This window comes from Vipera ursinii, assembly GCF_947247035.1.
Source record: "Vipera ursinii genome assembly, chromosome: 3".
Classification (NCBI taxonomy): domain Eukaryota; kingdom Metazoa; phylum Chordata; class Lepidosauria; order Squamata; family Viperidae; genus Vipera; species Vipera ursinii.
The window spans coordinates 73,529,488-73,549,810 of NC_139516.1; the positions used below are offsets into that span (position 1 = coordinate 73,529,488).

General features: G+C 40.0%; 1 protein-coding gene across 1 annotated transcript in view; it reads left to right on the forward strand.

Moving 5' to 3' along the window:
- MSH4 (mutS homolog 4) overlaps positions 1 to 20,323 on the forward strand; it is a gene marked incomplete at its 5' end in the record, with an annotated part of 68,025 nt that overhangs the window by 35,077 nt on the left and 12,625 nt on the right. Inside the window, 9 exons of the mRNA XM_083360241.1 lie at positions 3,588 to 3,655; positions 4,467 to 4,541; positions 6,965 to 7,029; positions 7,359 to 7,528; positions 9,066 to 9,202; positions 10,711 to 10,814; positions 13,465 to 13,589; positions 15,149 to 15,349; positions 16,592 to 16,710. Coding sequence (XP_083216367.1) covers positions 3,588 to 3,655; positions 4,467 to 4,541; positions 6,965 to 7,029; positions 7,359 to 7,528; positions 9,066 to 9,202; positions 10,711 to 10,814; positions 13,465 to 13,589; positions 15,149 to 15,349; positions 16,592 to 16,710 — 1,064 coding nt within the window. The remainder of the gene's footprint in view (positions 1 to 3,587; positions 3,656 to 4,466; positions 4,542 to 6,964; positions 7,030 to 7,358; positions 7,529 to 9,065; positions 9,203 to 10,710; positions 10,815 to 13,464; positions 13,590 to 15,148; positions 15,350 to 16,591; positions 16,711 to 20,323) is intronic.

The window sequence follows — 20,323 nt, forward strand, 5'->3', positions numbered from 1 at the left end:
AGGGACCCGGAAGCATCCCGCATGCGCGCGACTCTTCTTGGAAAGTCTACGCCGCTGCAGGGCGCATCTTTTCGGCGGTGCCATGACGTCACCGGGTTAGGGGGCGCAAATTGCCCCGGGTGCTGACAACCCACGCTACGCCACTGAGAAAAATGAGTTTAATAATACTTTTCTCCTCATTCAATACAGCTTGAAGATTGTCTAATTCTGGTAGAGTTGTCACTCTGATCAAATTTCAGACTTTGTTAAAATAAAAGATATCCACTAAAGAAGAATCTCCTATGTTGAGTCTTATCTGTTACAGATTTTTTTTAATATATGGTCTTAGAAATCTCTTTTTTTGAATTACTCCCATATTATTGTAGTTTTAAACTAGATTCCTGCAATAATATAATATAAATATAATATAATATAAATAATATAAAGCCCTAAATGGCTTAGGTCCGGACTATCTAAGGGAACACCTGCTGCCGGCATCATCTTCCCATCGTCCTGTGCGCTCCCACAGGGAGGGCCTTCTCAGGGTACTGCCGGTTAATGAATGCCAGCAGGTTAATCCCAGGGGAAGGGCGTTCTCTGTGGGTGCGCCTACCCTATGGAACCAACTACCTAGGGAGCTTAGGACTGCCCCCGACCTTCACTCATTTTGCCGGGACCTGAAAACTTGGCTCTTTGAGTGTGGGGTTTTTAATTTAATTGGGTTTTAGATTTACTTTTGGGGCTTGAATTTAATTTAATTGTTTTAATTGATTTTAATTTTTTGTATTTCATGGTTTTAACTGCCCTGTAAACCGCCCTGAGTCCTACAGGAATAGGGCAGTATACAAATTCAATAAAATAAATAAATAAATAAATAATTCCTATTGACAAACTTATGTTTTTGTAAACATATGATGAGTCTTGTGTATGAAAGTGTTAGACAATTAACAACAAAAATCTCCATAAAAATAATTACAACTAGAAAAGGGGGGAGGTAATGGGAGGAGTGGCGAAATAAAAGAGTAAACATACAGAACATTCATTGTCAAAACATCAGTATTATTACCAGTTGCAGGTTACAATTATAGATGACCAATTTAGTATGTACCATATATACTTGAGTATAAGCTGAATTTTTCAGCCCACTTTTTGGGCTGAAAAATTCCACTTCGGCTTATACTCCAGTCAACAAAAAAAACTTACCGAGGACTTGTGCGCGCACCTCCCCAAACCTCCCCAAACTTCGGCAGGTCTCTGGACGGCGGCGGCTTGGGAAAGGTGCGCACGATCCCGGAAGCACCAAAGCCTCAGCCGCGCGCAAGTCCTCGGTAAGCTCCGGGCGGTCACTTGCTTCGCGTCTCCTGAGGGAAGGGGGGGCCACTGGAGCGGGCATGTTTCTTCGCCTGCTGGGCGCCGCGATTTGCCCGGGGAACGCGCGGGCCCCGAATGTGTATTCAGGCTTGCAAAATGGCGGATCGAGCCTCTGCTGGCGGCAGAGGCTTGCAGAGCGCGGATCCAGCCTCCGCCGGCGGCGGAGGCTTGCACAACGGCGGATCGGCTTATACTCGAGTCAATAACTTTTTTCAGTTTTTTGGGGTGAAATTGGGGGTCTCGGCTTATACTCGAGTCGGCTTATACTCAAGTATATATGGTATGTCTTATTTAAGAATATTTATTGGTTGGGGAACATACAGTAGATTGAAACTGAATATGGAAGAATTCCCTCTATTCATAACATAGACTACATCTATTATCTACTGAATGACCAAAGTTTGGTGAAACTTCTTCTAGTTCCTAACCCTAAATTCTTCATACTTTGTTATCTTTTGTAAATTCCTTCACTCCAGATTGGACTTTTCCCAAGTCCTTGTGTAGGAATTAGTTTCAACAACTGTGGGTGACCATCATATATTTTGATATCGTGATATGGATCTTAATGTAAATTTATCACTTGTCAGATAGTATACACTCTTACTGTCAAAGAATATTCTTAGCCACGAATGACTGTATTGTTATAGAGCAAATACAAGTTGTAGGGATTGAGTCACAGCGCAGCAGAAATTTAAATTAAGATCCTGCCAAATTGAAGTAGAATTATAGTTGAGGAGAGATGATGGTGAAATGTTAAATTGCACGTACTGTAAAGAATGAACTGGTAATAGAAATTTTAGTATAGCTGCTGTTGGCAATGATTTCTTAATAATGCAGGATCCCAAGATGGCTGGTACAAGCAAAGCATCCAGAGATTTCCTAGAAATCAGGTGGCTTCAAACCTTGACTAAGTGTGATAGAATTTTAGGATTTAAGTGGCTGTGAAATGACTAGTGACAACCATTAGCGTGTATAAGGCAATCCATGCTAAGCATGGTAGATTTATTTTATTTTATTTTATTTTATTTTATTATTTTATTTTATTTTATTTTATTTTATTTTATTTTATTTTATTTTATTAGATTTATATACCGCCCTTTCCCGAAGGACTCAGGGCGGTTTACAGGGTATTTTAAAATCACACCAATACAAAATACAAAAGTTAAAAAACAATTAAAAAGATTAAATTATCCCTGAAAATAAAAGCCCCAGTTAAAAATTCTCAGCCTGGGCCGGAGAGCTCAAAGAGCCAAGTCTTCAGGTCCCGGTGGAATGAACGCAGGTTGGGGGCAGTCCTAAGCTCCACGGGCAGCTGGTTCCAGAGGACAGGTGCACCCACTGAGAAGGCCCTCCTCCTGGGTGTTATCCGCCGGCAATCTTTTACCGGCAGCACCCTGAGAAGTCCCTCCCTGTGGGAGTGCACTGAACGAAGGGAACTTGATGCTGGAAGCAGGTGTTCCCTCAAATATCCTGGACCCATGCCATTTAGGGCTTTATAGGTCATCACCAGCATCTTGAATCTCACCCGGAGGGCAACTGGGAGCCAATGCAGCTCGCGGAGTAGAGGTGTTACATAGGAGTATCGGGAAACCCCCATCACAACTCGCGTGGCCGCATTCTGCACCAGCTGAAGCCTCCGGGTGGTCGTCAAGGGCAGCCCCATGTAGAGAGCGTAGATTAGATGCAGGCATGTCAAACTTGTGATGTCATGTGACATGCGACGTATTGTGACTTTTTCCCCATTGCCGGGAATGGTGTGGGCATAGTTTCACCATGACTCATCCGGCCCGTGGGCCAGCAGGTTGACATGCCTGGATTAAAGGGTGGAAGATTAGGTGCAGAACACAGCAATAGCACCTAAACAATCACCTCACAATGTATCTTATGTCCATTTTCTTGCTTGCCATTATTCTCTAACCCAACACCATGTTTATAAGATATAGTTATTTCATGTAAAAGGAAAAGGGAATAGAGGCAGATAATTTTAAATTCCAGCAAATATAGCATAATTTCCACATTTAGAGGAAATAGGCCTCCTTCTCAGTATTGATTATGATATCATAAATCTAATTTATATCTTTTTAATAAAAACATGAGACTTGAAATAACATATCTTGAAATCATAACATTTTGAATTTGAATAATTTTGTACATGTGTAAAAATAAACCCTAGAATTTAAGTTTAACTGGTTTGTGGATCAAACTAAAAATTTTGTTTGATTTCCCCCCCCCCCCAGTTATAGCAAGATTTTTGGACACTGAACAATTACTTTCAGTTTTAGTACAAATTCCAAAGCAGGATACGGTACGTTTATAAATATTTTTATGGAATACATTATAAATATCTATGGATTATCTCTATTGCTTGTCTATTTTAGAGAATTCTGTTCTCATAGAGAATATGAATCAAAACCACTTTCTAAAAAGATTTTTAGATATGAATACACTGCTATACATATATGGAGAGATAGTATTTTTATCCTTTGCGTTGTACTAGAAATCATGAGTTTTCTATATTTTAATTTATTTATAAACAAATTTAGCTTGACAGATATTGATATTGCTATTTTCTAATAATGCACAATAGAATTTATAGTTATTTGCTTCATATATGATTTAGTTTTAATTACATAAAATTAAACTTTTTAATATTTTTTGTTTGTTCTTTATAGGTAATCAAATGGTTAATGATTTAGTATTATACTAGTTGACTGTAAAATTCTCTATGAATAATTACGGTAGTAAGATTTTTTTCCTTCCCCTTATTTCCTTACCATTTTTCTTCAAACCTTGAAAGTATGAGATTACCCAATGTTAATAGCAGATTAATTAATCAAGTTAATACTTGAAAGTATGAGATTACCTACTGTTAATACTAGAGGTTAATACTAGAAGGGCACACTGTGGTATAACACTGCCAAACTAAAGGCTCTAAGAACAAACAGTTTATTGGATAAAGGAGATATCGTTTAAGGTATATTTCTAATATGCCAAGTCTGGTTATCATGCTTACAAAGAAAATAGTAATGTCAGTTAACACAAATAACGATGATAGTAAACGGTATCTAGGCTATTTTATACTGTACCAACAATAATATGATATATTTTTAAAATAGGTTAATTCATCTGAATCAAAAATAACCAATTTAATTTACCTGAAGCATACTTTGGAACTTGTGGAGCCTTTGAAGGTATCATATCCTAAAATACTATGTGATGCCAATTATGGTTATCATTTCATTTAATTCTCAAATGAAGGAATTTATACTCTATTAAATCAGGATTTTTCACTCTTTCCTATCATGTGACTTTACCAATGGGAGGGATTGCTTTTCTCCTGTTTAAAATATTATCGTACTACCCAGAATGTGATACAGCTAAGCTAAACAGTAGATAACGGATACACTAGGATATCACCTGATCCTTAAATGTGACAAATGTCTATATACTTAAATATATCCCAGTATATAGTCACACACGGTCTCTCAGATTGTCCAATCCCCTTTATTTAGCTGCTGGACTGTCTACTCACCACTATCTAATAACCATGTATGTGTGTGAAAGAAGGCAGATAAAGATAGGTGGAAGGAAATTCAAACTGAGCATGGTTATCTAGACCAGAGGTCCCCAATCTTTTGGGCACTAGGGACCAGTTACATGGAGAAAGTTTTTTCTGCGTACTGGAGGGGGTGTGGTTTTGTGTGCTGCCTGCATCCCACAGATGGGACTTTCCTTGTTTGTGTGGGCCAGTTGCTGGCATGCCGTGGATTGGTACTGGTCCATGGACTGAGTGTTGGGGACCCCTGGGGACCTTGGCAACTTTAAGACTTGTGGACTTCAACTCTTGGAGTTGAAGTCCACAAGTCTTAAAGTTGCCAAGGTTGAAGACCCCAGGTCTAGAACATACCATGGAATCTACCTACTCTCTTGGAGTGAAAATGCATTTTCATTACCAATGTATCTTTTCCAAGCTGTCAAACTGAACTCTTTTAGATGGCAAGAAGGCTGTTTTCCTTTAAATGATCATACAGAGAAATCTTACGATGCTTCAAAAGCATTTGACAGATAATATTGTTCATATGTTTTCCTTAGAAGCTGAGAGGAAGTGGCCTGGCTGTATATAGAAAATCTCTGATTGAGATTCTCTAACCTTTAGAACCAATCTGTTCTATAACCTTTATGCTTGATTCTTGTCATTCATGCTTACTTGAAAGTTCATACCTGGGGGAAATATTATCAGGTAAATAATTAAAGGAAAGGAATAGTCACTTCACAACTGCTGTAGTCCTGATCACTCTTGCGGAATATCTTTGCCAGAAGAACACCAGATGTGGGATCTTTTGATTATACTTTTAATTGCTCATGCAAAAATATATCCTTAGCCAATTAACCATGACCTAATAACATATAGATAGAGCTACTGTAGTCGTTTGATAGTTTGCTCCTATGAGAATTTATAGAACTGATTTTAACCTTTAAAACTCGAAATAGGTTTGGATCCACTATCATTGTGTGTATATACCTATCGGGCAATTAATACATCTATTAAACTATGATATATATCAAAACTATCTTTTAGAGTACTTGCTTAGAGGGCCTCCATGTTCTGAAATAAACTGGATAGTTACAACTATCAATACTTATGAGTCAGGATGCCTTTTCATGACATTCACTTCTTCTGCCTGTTTACCAGGAATCTGTGTTATTTTTATCATTTTAACACATGAAAGATTTTAAATATAATTTCATTAGGATAAACTAAATAACAAACTGAAGGTATGACTGACACAACAGTAATGCAAACAACAGGAATAATCTAACTAATAATAGCTAATAATATGATAATTTACAAAGAAAAAAGAGGGAGAGTTCTGGAAAATTCAGAAAAATTGACATATTGCTCAGAAGTCTTCTTCCTTCCCCGTTTATAAAAAAAAGCTCTTCTAAACAAAAATTGACAGAAGACAAATGCCAGTTGTTTTCTGCACATCAGGTGCAGATTTTGCCTCTGACATTTGTATGATTATTTTGTTTGTCAGCTCCTGAGCCCGTCTTGATAAATTTAAAATACCAATACAGTTGGTGGTATATTTTATGAGGTAGCTAAAAATATATGCATCTTTAATATGATTCAGACTCATTTTACTAATTCAGTTGACATCTACCTTATATAAAAAAATACTAGGTCAAATCTAAATCATATGTGTTAATGTTCTAACACTTGAGTTGCATTTCCAATAACAGGAAGATTTTAAGCAATTAAATACTGTTTTCTTTGACATATTATTAATTTAAAGATATATTTTCTTCAATATATATTATATTGATACAAAAATATTAGTAATGTTTTGGTTTAGATAATCATTTTTGTAGTTAAATTGGCATGAATCAATTTAAAAAGTGAGCACTTTTTAAATTACTTGATTGATACTATTTGAAGCCAATTCTTTTGTGCATACATTTATCGTACTGTAATTTTTTATTTACTTATATTTTAAATAATTTTAAAAAATAAAGTTATATTTTTTTCCATCCAAACCTTAGTGAAGTAAGATAGCAGTCCATTAACATTCCTCTACTCTTGTTCATATAGATTTTCATTTTATTTAAACAGGAAGCCATAAAAAGCTATAAGACTCCATTGTTAAAAGCTTATCATAGCTCTTTGGAAGATAGCAGGTACTATATTATAAATACAGTTTTGTCATGTCATGTCAAGATAGAGTAGTATTTAGATTTAAGTTAGTCATTATTAACTTGTTTTAAACATATCTATCACAATTAAAATGTAACTAACTAAAGAATCCTGACAGAAATAGTATTGTTTGAAGATAAATAGTTTTTCAGATAATAATGAAAAATAAATATTGCATTAGGGAATTCAACATATATGAACATAGTGAAATTATAAAAATAAATCATCTGAGTTGAGATAAAAATCTTTTTAGGTAGTTACTACATTTGTAAAATATAACAGTCATTTCCACAATTGTGTATAATTTCTCTAGGTTTGGGATCATTCTTGACAAGATTAAAACTGTTATCAATGATGATACAAGATACACAAAAGGATGTTTGAATATGAGAACTCAAAAGTGCTATGCGGTGAAACCTAATATTAATGAATTTCTTGATATAGCAAGAAGAACTTACACTGAAATTGTGGATGATATAGCTGGTATGGGAAGACAATTTAGAATAATAATTTACTAGAATATATTTATTTGTTTGTTTATTATTAAATCTACTTGCCACATCTCAACATGGGGCTGGCTTACAACAATGGAACATAAAATTATAAAACATGTAAATATAACAATGAAACAATAAAAATAAATAATGAAAGCACAACAATATATACTCTTTAATAACATTTACAATATAGTACAGAGTGCATTCAGATATATGTTCCATACAGTTCAGTAATATTTACAAATAAATATATGTAGGTATATTTAAGAAAATGCAGTCTTAAATTTTATGTCAAATAAGAACATTGTTTTAAAAATTCTGAAATGTTACTCACATTGGGCAACATCTCCTAGAATATTTTTTATTTTTATTTACTCAAGGTTAATGTAATCATTTTAATTGTTTTTAATTTTTGTAATTGTTGTATTGTTTTTAAAAAAACCTTGTGAACCGCCCTGAGTCCTACGGGAGAAGGGCGGTATATAAGTTTAATAAATAATAATAATAATATTCTTCTGCTATGACTATTTTGAAATAAATGGGAATTGTGTCATTTGTTAGCCAGTTGACAAATGAAAAAACTGGTATTAGAAAGAAGCAAGTACAGAGTAGGTCAGAGTTCCCCAACCTTTCTGGCTTTGTGGACCAGCAGGGGGGAGAGGGGATGATTCCTAATGAATGGCTGGCAAGTGTGCACATGCAGCTCCATTTGCATGAGCAGCGGTCATAGCACCTGCCGCTTGCACAAATGGAGTGTGCGTGCACATGCTCACCTGCTGCTCACACAAGTAGAGATGTGCATGTACATGCTTGCCTCCTGCTTCCACAGCCCAGTTCCAACCGGCTCACAGCCCAGGGGTTGGGGACCACTGGAGTAGGTGATAGGTAGGCATATATTAGAATAGAATAGGAAGGAGAGTTACATGTGAAATAAATTTATGTATCATTACATAGCTAGTGTATGGAACACGGATCTCTACTTGTGGTCATATTGTATGGGTCCTTCCTTCCTTCCTTCCTTCCTTCCTTCCTTCCTTCCTTCCTTCCTTCCTTCCTTCCTTCCTTCCTTCCTTCCTTCCTTCCTGTATTTTGAATTTATTTGTGTGAAAGGGTTGTCATATGAATTTGCCTTATGTGGAGAACAAAGTACAAAACACTATTTAGACTTTTCAGGATTTAACATTTTTTAAGAAGTAAGCTGTTTACTGGTTGTGGAATTCTAAAGAGGAATAACTTATGATTTTTTTTCTTGAATCACATTTATTAATTGCCCCAGGGATAGTTTTGAAATTTCAGATGAAAGAAGTTATGTCCTTATTGCTAATTTTTAAAATTACTTTACACTCATTTGTATAGTGACACAATACTAACACAATACCATTTTGCTATTTTTTTAAATATTAAATTATTTTCTGTCTTACTGATATATAAAAATGTCAAGATTTTTACCATACTGATTAATTTTAGTGCTCAAACAATGTGGTTGACTGTCATAACCAAAATATTTATACCTTGCAATTAAGGAATGATAACACAACTCGCAGAAAAATATAACCTTCCTTTGAAAACCAGCTTTAGTTCAGCGCGAGGATTTTTTATCCAGATGAGTGCTGATTGTGCAGCAATACACAGTGGTCAGCTTCCTTCAGAATTTACCAAGGTTTGAAAATGTTGGATTTCAAATCTATTATTTTATTTTTATTTATTTGATTTTCATCCTGTGTTTAGTAGTTTATAAGCAGTGCTTTTTTTGTAAAAGAAAAAGGTGCCGGAGCTCACAAATGTCATACAACCCGCCTTGCCTATCCTACAAGGTTCCATCCAAAAAAGGTGCCGGAACTCCGTTCTGAGCGTTCTATGAGAAAAAAAGCCCTGTTTATAAGTAACTCAAGACAGCAGATATACATAATTATCATTCTTCCTCCTTTTATTGCCACAACACCCCTATGAGCTGGGTTGGCTGAGAGAGTGACTGGCCCAAACTCACCCAGCTGGTTTTTATGCCTACGGCATGAAAATTATAATTAACTAATGTACTTTTTCACTAAAGAATACTGCTGATTTTAATAAAAATAATAAAATCTATAATACAGTGCATTGTATTTTTATTTTATTATTGCCATAACCAGAGTAATTTGTGTAGACTGAATTTCCTTTGTAGTCTGTTTTCAGTATTGTGTAATGTTGTAGCACAGTTTAATAGAGGATACTGACTGAATATTGCTGCCTTTGTATAACAGGACAGGGATAAAAAATATTATGTTATTTATTATGTCGTGGGCTCTGATTTATTCATTTATTTATTTATTGCATTTATATACCGCCCTTTCCCTGAGGACTCAGGGCGGTTTACAGGGAGTTAAAATCAACCATACAAAAGTTAAAACCCAATTTAAAAAATATTAAATCGACCCTGTACTATTAAAAACCCCAATTAAAATGAATGTCTCCTCAGCCTGGGCCCGAGAGCTCAAAGAGCCAGGTCTTCAGGCCCCGGCGAAATGATCGGAGGTCGGGAGCAGTCCTCAGCTCCACCGGCAGCTGGTTCCAGAGGGCAGGCGCCCCCACTGAGAAGGCCCTATCCCTGGGTGTCACCCGCCGGCAATCTCTTACCGGCGGGACCCTGAGCAGACCCTCCCTGTGGGAGCGCACTGGGCGAAGGGCATTCCTGATGAGCAGGAATGAAGACATGCAGTTGAGTACAGAGAAACTCATTCTTTATTTAAGCTGAAACTGTACTGAGGATTTGGAGTCACCCTGCCACAATATATAGCCAGACCCTCTGGTAGCAACCAATCAGATTGAACCCATGTTTGCTGCCCAAAGTTGACCAATTGCAGGACCGGAGATATCCTGTCTGGGTTGCTGGAGAACCGTTAGTTCTCCAGCAACGCACGTGGTGATATTCCAAAAGCCCAGTACATAACATCATTTATCACTAGTTATCTGTTAATAATAAACAGTGTTACCATCATAATTTACTAATGTTTTAATTTTGTGACCTTGCTCTGTTACTGATATAATTACCAGTAGCTGAAAGTTTTTTTTAAAAAAAGACATTTTAGCATAGACTTTACAGGTAATTTTTGATTGATCTTCTGGAATTAGGAATATGACTACTTAGTATATTTAATATATTTTAATGTTCAGTTTGAACATTTTCCACAGATTACTAAAATGAAAAATGTATATAGTTTTACTTCACCTGATTTAATGAAAATGAATGAAAGATGCCAGGAATCCTTGAGAGAAATCTATCACATGACTTACTTGTAAGTAAGAATTATATTGGTTATTCTAAGTAGAATCTTGATTGTGTTTTGTATGGCCTTCCCAGAAAAAGAATATTTTTATTTATTTATGTTTTGCATTTTTGGACTGGTCATTTCCCTGAGCGGCTCTGCTCTCTTTTATTTTTATTTATTTTATTTATTTTTATTTTATTAAATTTATATACCGCCCTATTCCTGGAGGACTCAGGGCGGTGTACAGGGAGGATTAAAACAAACATACAAAAATTAAAATCAGCAACCTCCATCAAAGAAATCAAACATTACTGAAAACTTAGAATTTTGAACTCAAGAAGTCTCTTAAAGTCACTTTGTGTCACTGGTCTTGTGGCAAGCTGTTTAACAGACACACAAGTGATTTATATTTTATATATCATTTATTATATGCTTGTGTGCAAGTGGATGTGTATGTGTTTAACACAAACCTGAAGCAGTAAAAAATAGAGGTTTTGTAAATTTAGTTTTCCCTTTTTGAATGAAACATTTTCTTTGATAATTATAATTATAATTAGGTCAATTCTTAGTGTACTAAATGAAGAGTGCATGTGCAACTGAACTTTTTGTTCACCATGAACTTTTCAATTCACCTCTGGCATTAGCTAAAAACAACTGGAACAGGTTTGATCCATTTTCAAAGAATATGTATGTGTAACTAGGTAAGCTTATATGGCTGATGACATGACCAGACTAGTGAGCATACCTAATGAGGTAATTAAAGAATGTATGACACAGTTAGTGGTATAGTTAAGGGACAAGACAACTGAAGGCATAAAAGAGAAGTTATTTGCTAAGCTTTTTATTTTTCTGTCCTCCATTTTGTAAGAAGGTGATTAGAGCTTGATTAAGTAAATCCATCTGCAGACTAATTCTCCTGAGTTGTATTCTATTAGCTAAAAAATATTAGCTAAAAAAAGCTAAAATCAACCATTTCACTGTGGAGCTAGAAGTATCTCAATTTGAGTCATAAACTGACTCACCAAGGATATTTCAGAAAAGAGGCTGCATGTAGGTTTATTATCTAGAACAACCTTGGCTCTTTTATGACTTGTGGACTTCAACTCCCAGAATTCCTGAGCCAGCATGGCTCAGCATAGAAACCTCTCCCTTTTCCCTCAGCATGGCTGGCTCAGGAATTCTGGGAGTTGAAGTCCACGAGTCATAAAAGAACCAGGTATTGCCTACCCCTGATCTAGAATGTTTCCAAAGACACTACAAGCAAAGTTTAAAGACAGTAGCCTCAGTGTGAGCCCTTGAGCGACTAATATTCTGTGGCATATAATCAGGCTTAATAGTTATTAATTATGCCATTTGCCTTTGAATTTGTCTAATCTGTCTATCTAATAAAGCCATTGGAAATATTATTTATCAATACATTTTGCAGCAATTGATTTCTATAAATTAATTATGCATTATATGAAGAAACATAAAAACATCCTTATGTTCTACATCAAATGCTAATAAATTTTATAGAGTAACTGTATGAGAGTTTCATAAAATTAAAAATTGCACTGTTTTTAATACCCTTCATATATGGGCATTTTCTTTATTCTTTTAAAATTCAAAAGACCTCATGGATCTTTCCTCACAGAAAAGTGTCTTTAACCTTTAAAGCTGCTGTATTTTTAAATGGGTAAATTTTATTTAAAATCCCACTAAAGAACCAAGCTAAAATACTAGTTTATATGAAGTCAAATTGTAGTAGCAGATTTATTTTAGCTCATTTATTATTAGACTCACACCCAAAATATTTCTCTTTGAATATTGATGCCTCCCAAATTGTTGGTTTCATTGAACTAACTTAATTTCAAGATTCCAGTCATTCAAAGTTCTTCTAGAACCCTAAGTTTTTAAAATGTGCTTTCTCAAAAAATGACAGGAACCCCTTGAGAGTCAACACTGAACCTGTTAATCATAAAATGTATCATCTGGTATTTCAATATTCACTTAAGTCATTTCTTTAAAACAGGGCAATCGGTAGATGAGTATGTTTCTCTTAAATTAGAAATATACATTAACAAACACATATCTGGGCCAAGCATTCCTAAAGCAAAGCATTTTTCAGTGACTGCTACCTCAGAAATTTAAAAGTCCTGCTTTTGACATGCACCACGACTGGATTCATTTTTTGCCGCTTAAAATGGAGATAAGTAAATTTTGGATCCTGAAGATCCAAAATGTGTTTTGATCGGCCTATGTCAGGTTTCTAATATTTCCACTTTTTCCCCTTTCAGAAAAAAAGAATGTTAAGGTTAGGGCCTTCTTTATAATTTCAGACTATATTCTTTGGCACATTAACCAATGAACCTTAATGCATTTTGCATTTCAGATTTTTGAATCTGAAAATCTCTGATAATGAAGTGTATTTTCATAAGATAACCAAACAAACCCCTTTTATACTAGTTTGTTTCTAATATTTGTAAAATGTTTCCAGCTCTAATTGTTATTCAGTTCTGATAATATATGATGTAATAATGTAGTTATTTTGTGTCACATAAATTCTATTAACAATTTTCTTTAAATATGTATTTTTTCAGTTATGTAAAGGAAATTTTTTTAGAAAATAGTGATACATTTAGTAATAGTGTAAATTACCTTGAATAGTAAAATAAACTGTACCTATCCTTGTTTACAGGATAGTGTGCAAACTATTGAGTGAAATCTATGAGCATATCCATTGCTTGTACAAACTCTCTGACACTGTTTCTATGCTAGATATGTTGCAGTCATTTGCCCATGCTTGCACACTGTCTGACTATGGTAAGTAATTATGTTTCTTAAAACAACTCCTGCTGAAACTTATACCACTTTTTTTTAACCATATGTACAAAATAATTAACTACAGGTAGTTCTTGTTTAGTAACTGCCTTGCTTAGTGACAGTGCACAGTTACAATGGCAGTAAAGCTGTAAAGTTATTTTTAAGATCAATCCTCACATTTATGGCCCTATAAAACAAAGAAAAGCTGAAGTGAGATCATAAGCACAGTTGCAGTTTCAAAGTGGCGATCACTATGCTTAACAATCAAGTTGCTGGTCCCTATCATGGTTGCTAAATGAGGACTACTTGTAGTAAGACCTAACATAATGCAAAGGAATACTTCAGTAAGGTTAAAAATATTAAACAATAGCATCGGCAATAATTTAACAGCCTCATTCAAAGATTGCATTAAGATGTATTTTACAGTGCTGTCTTATTATGACAGCCCATACTTTAGCTATAGTGATTTTTTGGCACACAGATTAATATTTGGGTAAAATGCTATTGTTCTTTTATAATAAAGTTAAAGATAGAATATATACTATTTGAAAACCCTTTTGGCAGGATCTTATTAATAGTGTTGATAAAGGTTGGGGTATAAACATGTTGCCCTCCAGCTATTCCAGAATCCTGACATTCGAAGTCTCTTGGAATATTGTATCTCAAAAGAGACATATTTTAAAAACAGCAATTTCCAATTACTTTACTTTCTGCCATTGCTTCTGATTTCTAAAATAAATATGCAACTGGCATGTTAGACTTATTGAATTAAGATATAAACTGGAAGGTTTTGCATGTATGTTAAGTTTCACTTTTGTTTAATTTATGCTGGCAGCAGTGGCACTCCTAACATATTTGATATCTGGACTGGATCATTTTTAACAGCCCCTTCCTTTATTGCTGAGAGCCATTTTGGTGTACTAGCTAAGGTTTCAGACTAAAAACCAGGAGACTATAAATTCTAACCCTACCTTTGCTACAAAGCCTCCAGGGTGATCTTGGACCAGCCTCTTCTCTCAGTCTTATGCAAAAGAAACTGGCAAGCCATTTCTGAAAAATGCTGCCAGGAAAACTGCATGGAGCAGTTGCCAGTTGTGACTTGAAAGCACTTTTTTTCCCCCTTCATCACTGCTGTACTGCCACCGACTGCCAAACAGCAAATTGGCATGAAGGCAGTAACAACTCCACACCTACTGTTAGCCTCCTTATGTTTCAAACAGCATTCCCTTTATTCCCTGCATCCAGAGTGGACCACACACACACAGCCCTCCTTGTCACACCACTGGCTGGAAGGGCTGTACAGTTTTATGAGAATAAGCTTGAATGAAATTTGGAACTTATTTACTTATACGTAGGATTGCATTATTTCTCAGTTTTTACGTGTTCTGCAAATAGTAATATAAAAATTTAGAAATAATGCAGTCCTACACATTGTATGCATTACATAACACATACATTTCTGGATGGTTCATAAACCAAAGTACAAGCAGCTTGTGTTACAATATACTTGTCAATAACAAATTAATATTAAAATATTTTATTATTTTTCTTCCTTTTAGTACGTCCTGAGTTTACAGATACATTAGCAATAAAGCAAGGATGGCATCCAGTTCTTGAAAAAGTACATTTTGAAAAACCTGTTCCCAATGATACCTATATCACAGAAGGAAGTAATTTTATAATAATTACAGGACCAAATATGAGTGGAAAATCAACCTACTTAAAACAGATAGCCCTTTCTCAGATTATGGCACAAATAGGTAAACATTAACTTTTCTGAATTGTGTGTGTGTGTGTGTGTGTGTATACATGTGATGGCATGTGAAAACTGCCATTATATTGGGGATACTGCCATTGTAATTATATTGGGGATACTGCAAAACGCCTGAGGACCAGGGTACATGAACATGAGCTCACCATCAAAAGACAAGAACAACACTCACAGGTGTGGGCACACATGGCCACACACAATCACACCTTCAATCTGGCGGGGGCTGAGGCGATCACCTGTGATAACACCAAGGGCGGACGATTATTCAAGGAAGCTTGGTTTTCTGACCACTCCTCGATCAATCGGCATATTGATCTCCCCCCTGTGTATCAAGCCCTCAGGAGTTGGGAAGAGGAGCAGCGCGCATGACGCGAATGCAGACAATGCGAGCAGAGTGGTGACGCACTCTATGAGTGGAGCGCAGAAACGCTGATGATATAAATGCAGTCTTCCCACTCCAATGATTTCATCCTGACGACGTTGGTAGTTAGCCAATGAAAGCTTGATTTTTAATAAACCGTTTTAATTTTCTACCTTATCCCAGTGTTCATATTTCTTGTTCTGATTTAAATATGCCTGGGATTCGTATTTTTAGTTTGATTAAGGAGTTTGTGTGTGTGTGTATATGTTAAATGCTTGTTAACTATTTAGATTACCTTGCTAGGCCCCAAACATGGGACAAATCTTTATTTCCTGTTTCAGCCTAACCGAAGGCCATCGACAGGCAGTAGTCACAATAGTGACAGCTCATATTTGTGTAATTTTTTTTAGATTGCTAACAAAGAATTAAAGGGAGACTGATATGCATTTCAAACTTATTTGTTTTCATCAGTCAGCCATACCCGAATCTCAGCTAAAGTTAGTTCTAATGCAGTAAACCTATGAACATCTGGCATCCACCAAGAGCCTTGGTGGAGCAGTGGGCTAATGCCTCCTTAAGTAACACCAGCTGCCTGCAATTAGTGCAGGTTCGCATCCCACCAGGCTCAAGGTTGACTCAGCCTTCCATCCTTCCGAGGTAGGTAAAATGAGGACCCAGATTGTTGGGGGCAATAAGCTGACTTTGTAATAATGCCGCTGGGGTGTGTGTGAAAACACTAATAAGCAGGCATATACATAGAATGAAGGCTACTGCTAAGCTTGTAAGCCGCCCTGAGTCTTCGGAGAAGGGCGGGATATAAATGCAATTAAAATAAAAAAAAATTGTTTTGTTTCTTTCTTTAATCTGCAGGTTCTTTTGTCCCAGCAGAATATTCTTCTTTTAGGATTGCTGAACAAATATTTACCAGAATAGGTATGGATGATGATATAGAAACAAATTCATCAACATTCATGAAAGAAATGAAAGAGGTATTCATTTAATTGAGTTAGAGATTTTTAGCTAATAAATGGCCTTGATTCAGATTTAATTGATTCATAGGTTATATTCATAAACAGATGTTAGATGCAGTTATTAGATCAAAATGATACTATGTGTGTCATGATGTCACCATATAAATGAGGCAAATGTCATGTTTGTGTCTTTTTTGCTTCATAGGATACAAAACAATGAATGAAGGCAAATATACAGTATGTGTCTTAGGATAATGTTGCAGGATCCAATCTGGATTGGTCATAGCACAGACTCTGCTGGGGAAAAGTTCCCTGAAGATGGGCTCAGAAGACAAAACCTCTGTTCCCAGTGACTGACCCAGATTGGATCCTGCAACACAAAACAATGCAAATATCTTCTAACAGTATTTATTACTGTTGTTATTTTTTGCTTTATTATTTTAATGGGTTCTAATGTTTGTAAGCCACCCAGAGTCATCTCTGGACAGGATGAGTGGCACATAAATTAAACAAACAAATAAATTGGTGTAAGAATTACACATTTGTATTGTTTTGTGTCCTACTGGTGTAGTGACACGTTGACATAGACAGCTTTATGGCCTATTTACCGTATATACTTGAGTATAAGCCGACTCGAGTATAAGCCGAGACCCCCAATTTCACCCCCAAAAACTGGAAAAAGTTATTGACTCGAGTATAAGCCGATCCGCCGTTCTGCAAGCCTCTGCCGCCAGCAGAGGCTCGATCCGCCATTTTGCAAGCCTGAATACACAGGAATACCCTGTGTAGCCGCGGCTCGTCGGCAGGTCTCCGTTCCTCCTGCCGACCTTTGGGGAGGTTTGGGCGCCTCCCCAAACCTCCCCAAACCTCGGCAGGTCTCCGTTCCTCCTGCCGACCTTTGGGGAGGTTTGGGCGCCTCCCCAAGCCTCCCCAAACCTCGGCAGGTCTCCGTTCCTCCGCGCAGACCTGCCGACCTTTGGGGAGGTTTGGGCGCCTCCCCAAACCTCGGCAGGTCTCCATTCCTCCTGCCGACCTTTGGGGAGGTTTGGGCGCCTCCCCAAACCTCCCCAAACCTCTGCAGGTCTCCGTTCCTCCGCGCAGACCTGCCGACCTTTGGGGAGGTTTGGGCGCCTCCCCAAACCTCCCCAAACCTCAGCAGGTCTCCGTTCCTGTTTGGGGAGGTTTGGGCGCCTCCCCAAACCTCCCCAAACCTCGGCAGGTCTCCGTTCCTCCGCGCAGACCTGCCGACCTTTGGGGAGGTTTGGGCGCCTCCCCAAACGTCCCCAAACCTCGGCAGGTCTCCGTTCCTGTTTGGGGAGGTTTGGGCGCCTCCCCAAACGTCCCCAAACCTCGGCAGGTCTCCGTTCCTCCGCGCAGACCTGCCGACCTTTGGGGAGGTTTGGGCGCCTCCCCAAACGTCCCCAAACCTCGGCAGGTCTCCGTTCCTGTTTGGGGAGGTTTGGGCGCCTCCCCAAACCTCCCCAAACCTCGGCAGGTCTCCGTTCCTCCGCGCAGACCTGCCGACCTTTGGGGAGGTTTGGGCGCCTCCCCAAACGTCCCCAAACCTCGGCAGGTCTCCGTTCCTGTTTGGGGAGGTTTGGGCGCCTCCCCAAACCTCCCCAAACCTCGGCAGGTCTCCGTTCCTCCGCGCAGACCTGCCGACCTTTGGGGAGGTTTGGGCGCCTCCCCAAACCTCGGCAGGTCTCCGTTCCTGTTTGGGGAGGTTTGGGCGCCTCCCCAAACCTCCCCAAACCTCCCCAAACCTCGGCAGGTCTCCGTTCCTCCGCGCAGACCTGCCGACGTTTGGGGAGGTTTGGGCGCCTCCCCAAACCTCCCCAAACCTCGGCAGGTCTCCGTTCCTCCGCGCAGACCTGCCGACCTTTGGGGAGGTTTGGGCGCCTCCCCAAACGTCCCCAAACCTCGGCAGGTCTCCGTTCCTGTTTGGGGAGCTTTGGGCGCCTCCCCAAACCTCCCCAAACCTCGGCAGGTCTCCGTTCCTCCGCGCAGACCTGCCGACCTTTGGGGAGGTTTGGGCGCCTCCCCAAACCTCGGCAGGTCTCCGTTCCTCCTGCCGACCTTTGGGGAGGTTTGGGCGCCTCCCCAAACCTCCCCAAACCTCAGCAGGTCTCCGTTCCTGTTTGGGGAGGTTTGGGCGCCTCCCCAAACGTCCCCAAACCTCGGCAGGTCTCCGTTCCTGTTTGGGGAGGTTTGGGCGCCTCCCCAAACCTCCCCAAACCTCGGCAGGTCTCCGTTCCTCCGCGCAGACCTGCCGACCTTTGGGGAGGTTTGGGCGCCTCCCCAAACGTCCCCAAACCTCGGCAGGTCTCCGTTCCTGTTTGGGGAGGTTTGGGCGCCTCCCCAAACGTCCCCAAACCTCGGCAGGTCTCCGTTCCTCCGCGCAGACCTGCCGACCTTTGGGGAGGTTTGGGCGCCTCCCCAAACGTCCCCAAACCTCGGCAGGTCTCCGTTCCTGTTTGGGGAGGTTTGGGCGCCTCCCCAAACCTCCCCAAACCTCGGCAGGTCTCCGTTCCTCCGCGCAGACCTGCCGACGTTTGGGGAGGTTTGGGCGCCTCCCCAAACGTCCCCAAACCTCGGCAGGTCTCCGTTCCTCCGCGCAGACCTGCCGACCTTTGGGGAGGTTTGGGCGCCTCCCCAAACGTCCCCAAACCTCGGCAGGTCTCCGTTCCTGTTTGGGGAGCTTTGGGCGCCTCCCCAAACCTCCCCAAACCTCGGCAGGTCTCCGTTCCTCCGCGCAGACCTGCCGACCTTTGGGGAGGTTTGGGCGCCTCCCCAAACCTCCCCAAACCTCGGCAGGTCTCCGTTCCTGTTTGGGGAGGTTTGGGCGCCTCCCCAAACCTCCCCAAACCTCGGCAGGTCTCCGTTCCTCCGCGCAGACCTGCCGACCTTTGGGGAGGTTTGGGCGCCTCCCCAAACGTCCCCAAACCTCGGCAGGTCTCCGTTCCTGTTTGGGGAGGTTTGGGCGCCTCCCCAAACGTCCCCAAACCTCGGCAGGTCTCCGTTCCTCCGCGCAGACCTGCCGACCTTTGGGGAGGTTTGGGCGCCTCCCCAAACGTCCCCAAACCTCGGCAGGTCTCCGTTCCTGTTTGGGGAGGTTTGGGCGCCTCCCCAAACCTCGGCAGGTCTCCGTTCCTGTTTGGGGAGGTTTGGGCGCCTCCCCAAACCTCCCCAAACCTCGGCAGGTCTCCGTTCCTCCGCGCAGACCTGCCGAGGTTTGGGGAGGTTTGGGGAGGCGCCCAAACCTCCCCAAAGGTCGGCAGGAAGAACGGAGACCTGCCGAGGTTTGGGGAGGTTTGGGGAGGCGCCCAAACCTCCCCAAAGGTCGGCAGGTCTGCGCGGAGGAACGGAGACCTGCCGAGGTTTGGGGAGGTTTGGGGAGGCGCCCAAACCTCCCCAAACAGGAACGGAGACCTGCCGAGGTTTGGGGAGGTTTGGGGAGGCGCCCAAACCTCCCCAAACGTCGGCAGGTCTGCGCGGAGGAACGGAGACCTGCCGAGGTTTGGGGAGGTTTGGGGAGGCGCCCAAACCTCCCCAAACAGGAACGGAGACCTGCCGAGGTTTGGGGAGGTTTGGGGAGGCGCCCAAACCTCCCCAAACGTTGGCAGGTCTGCGC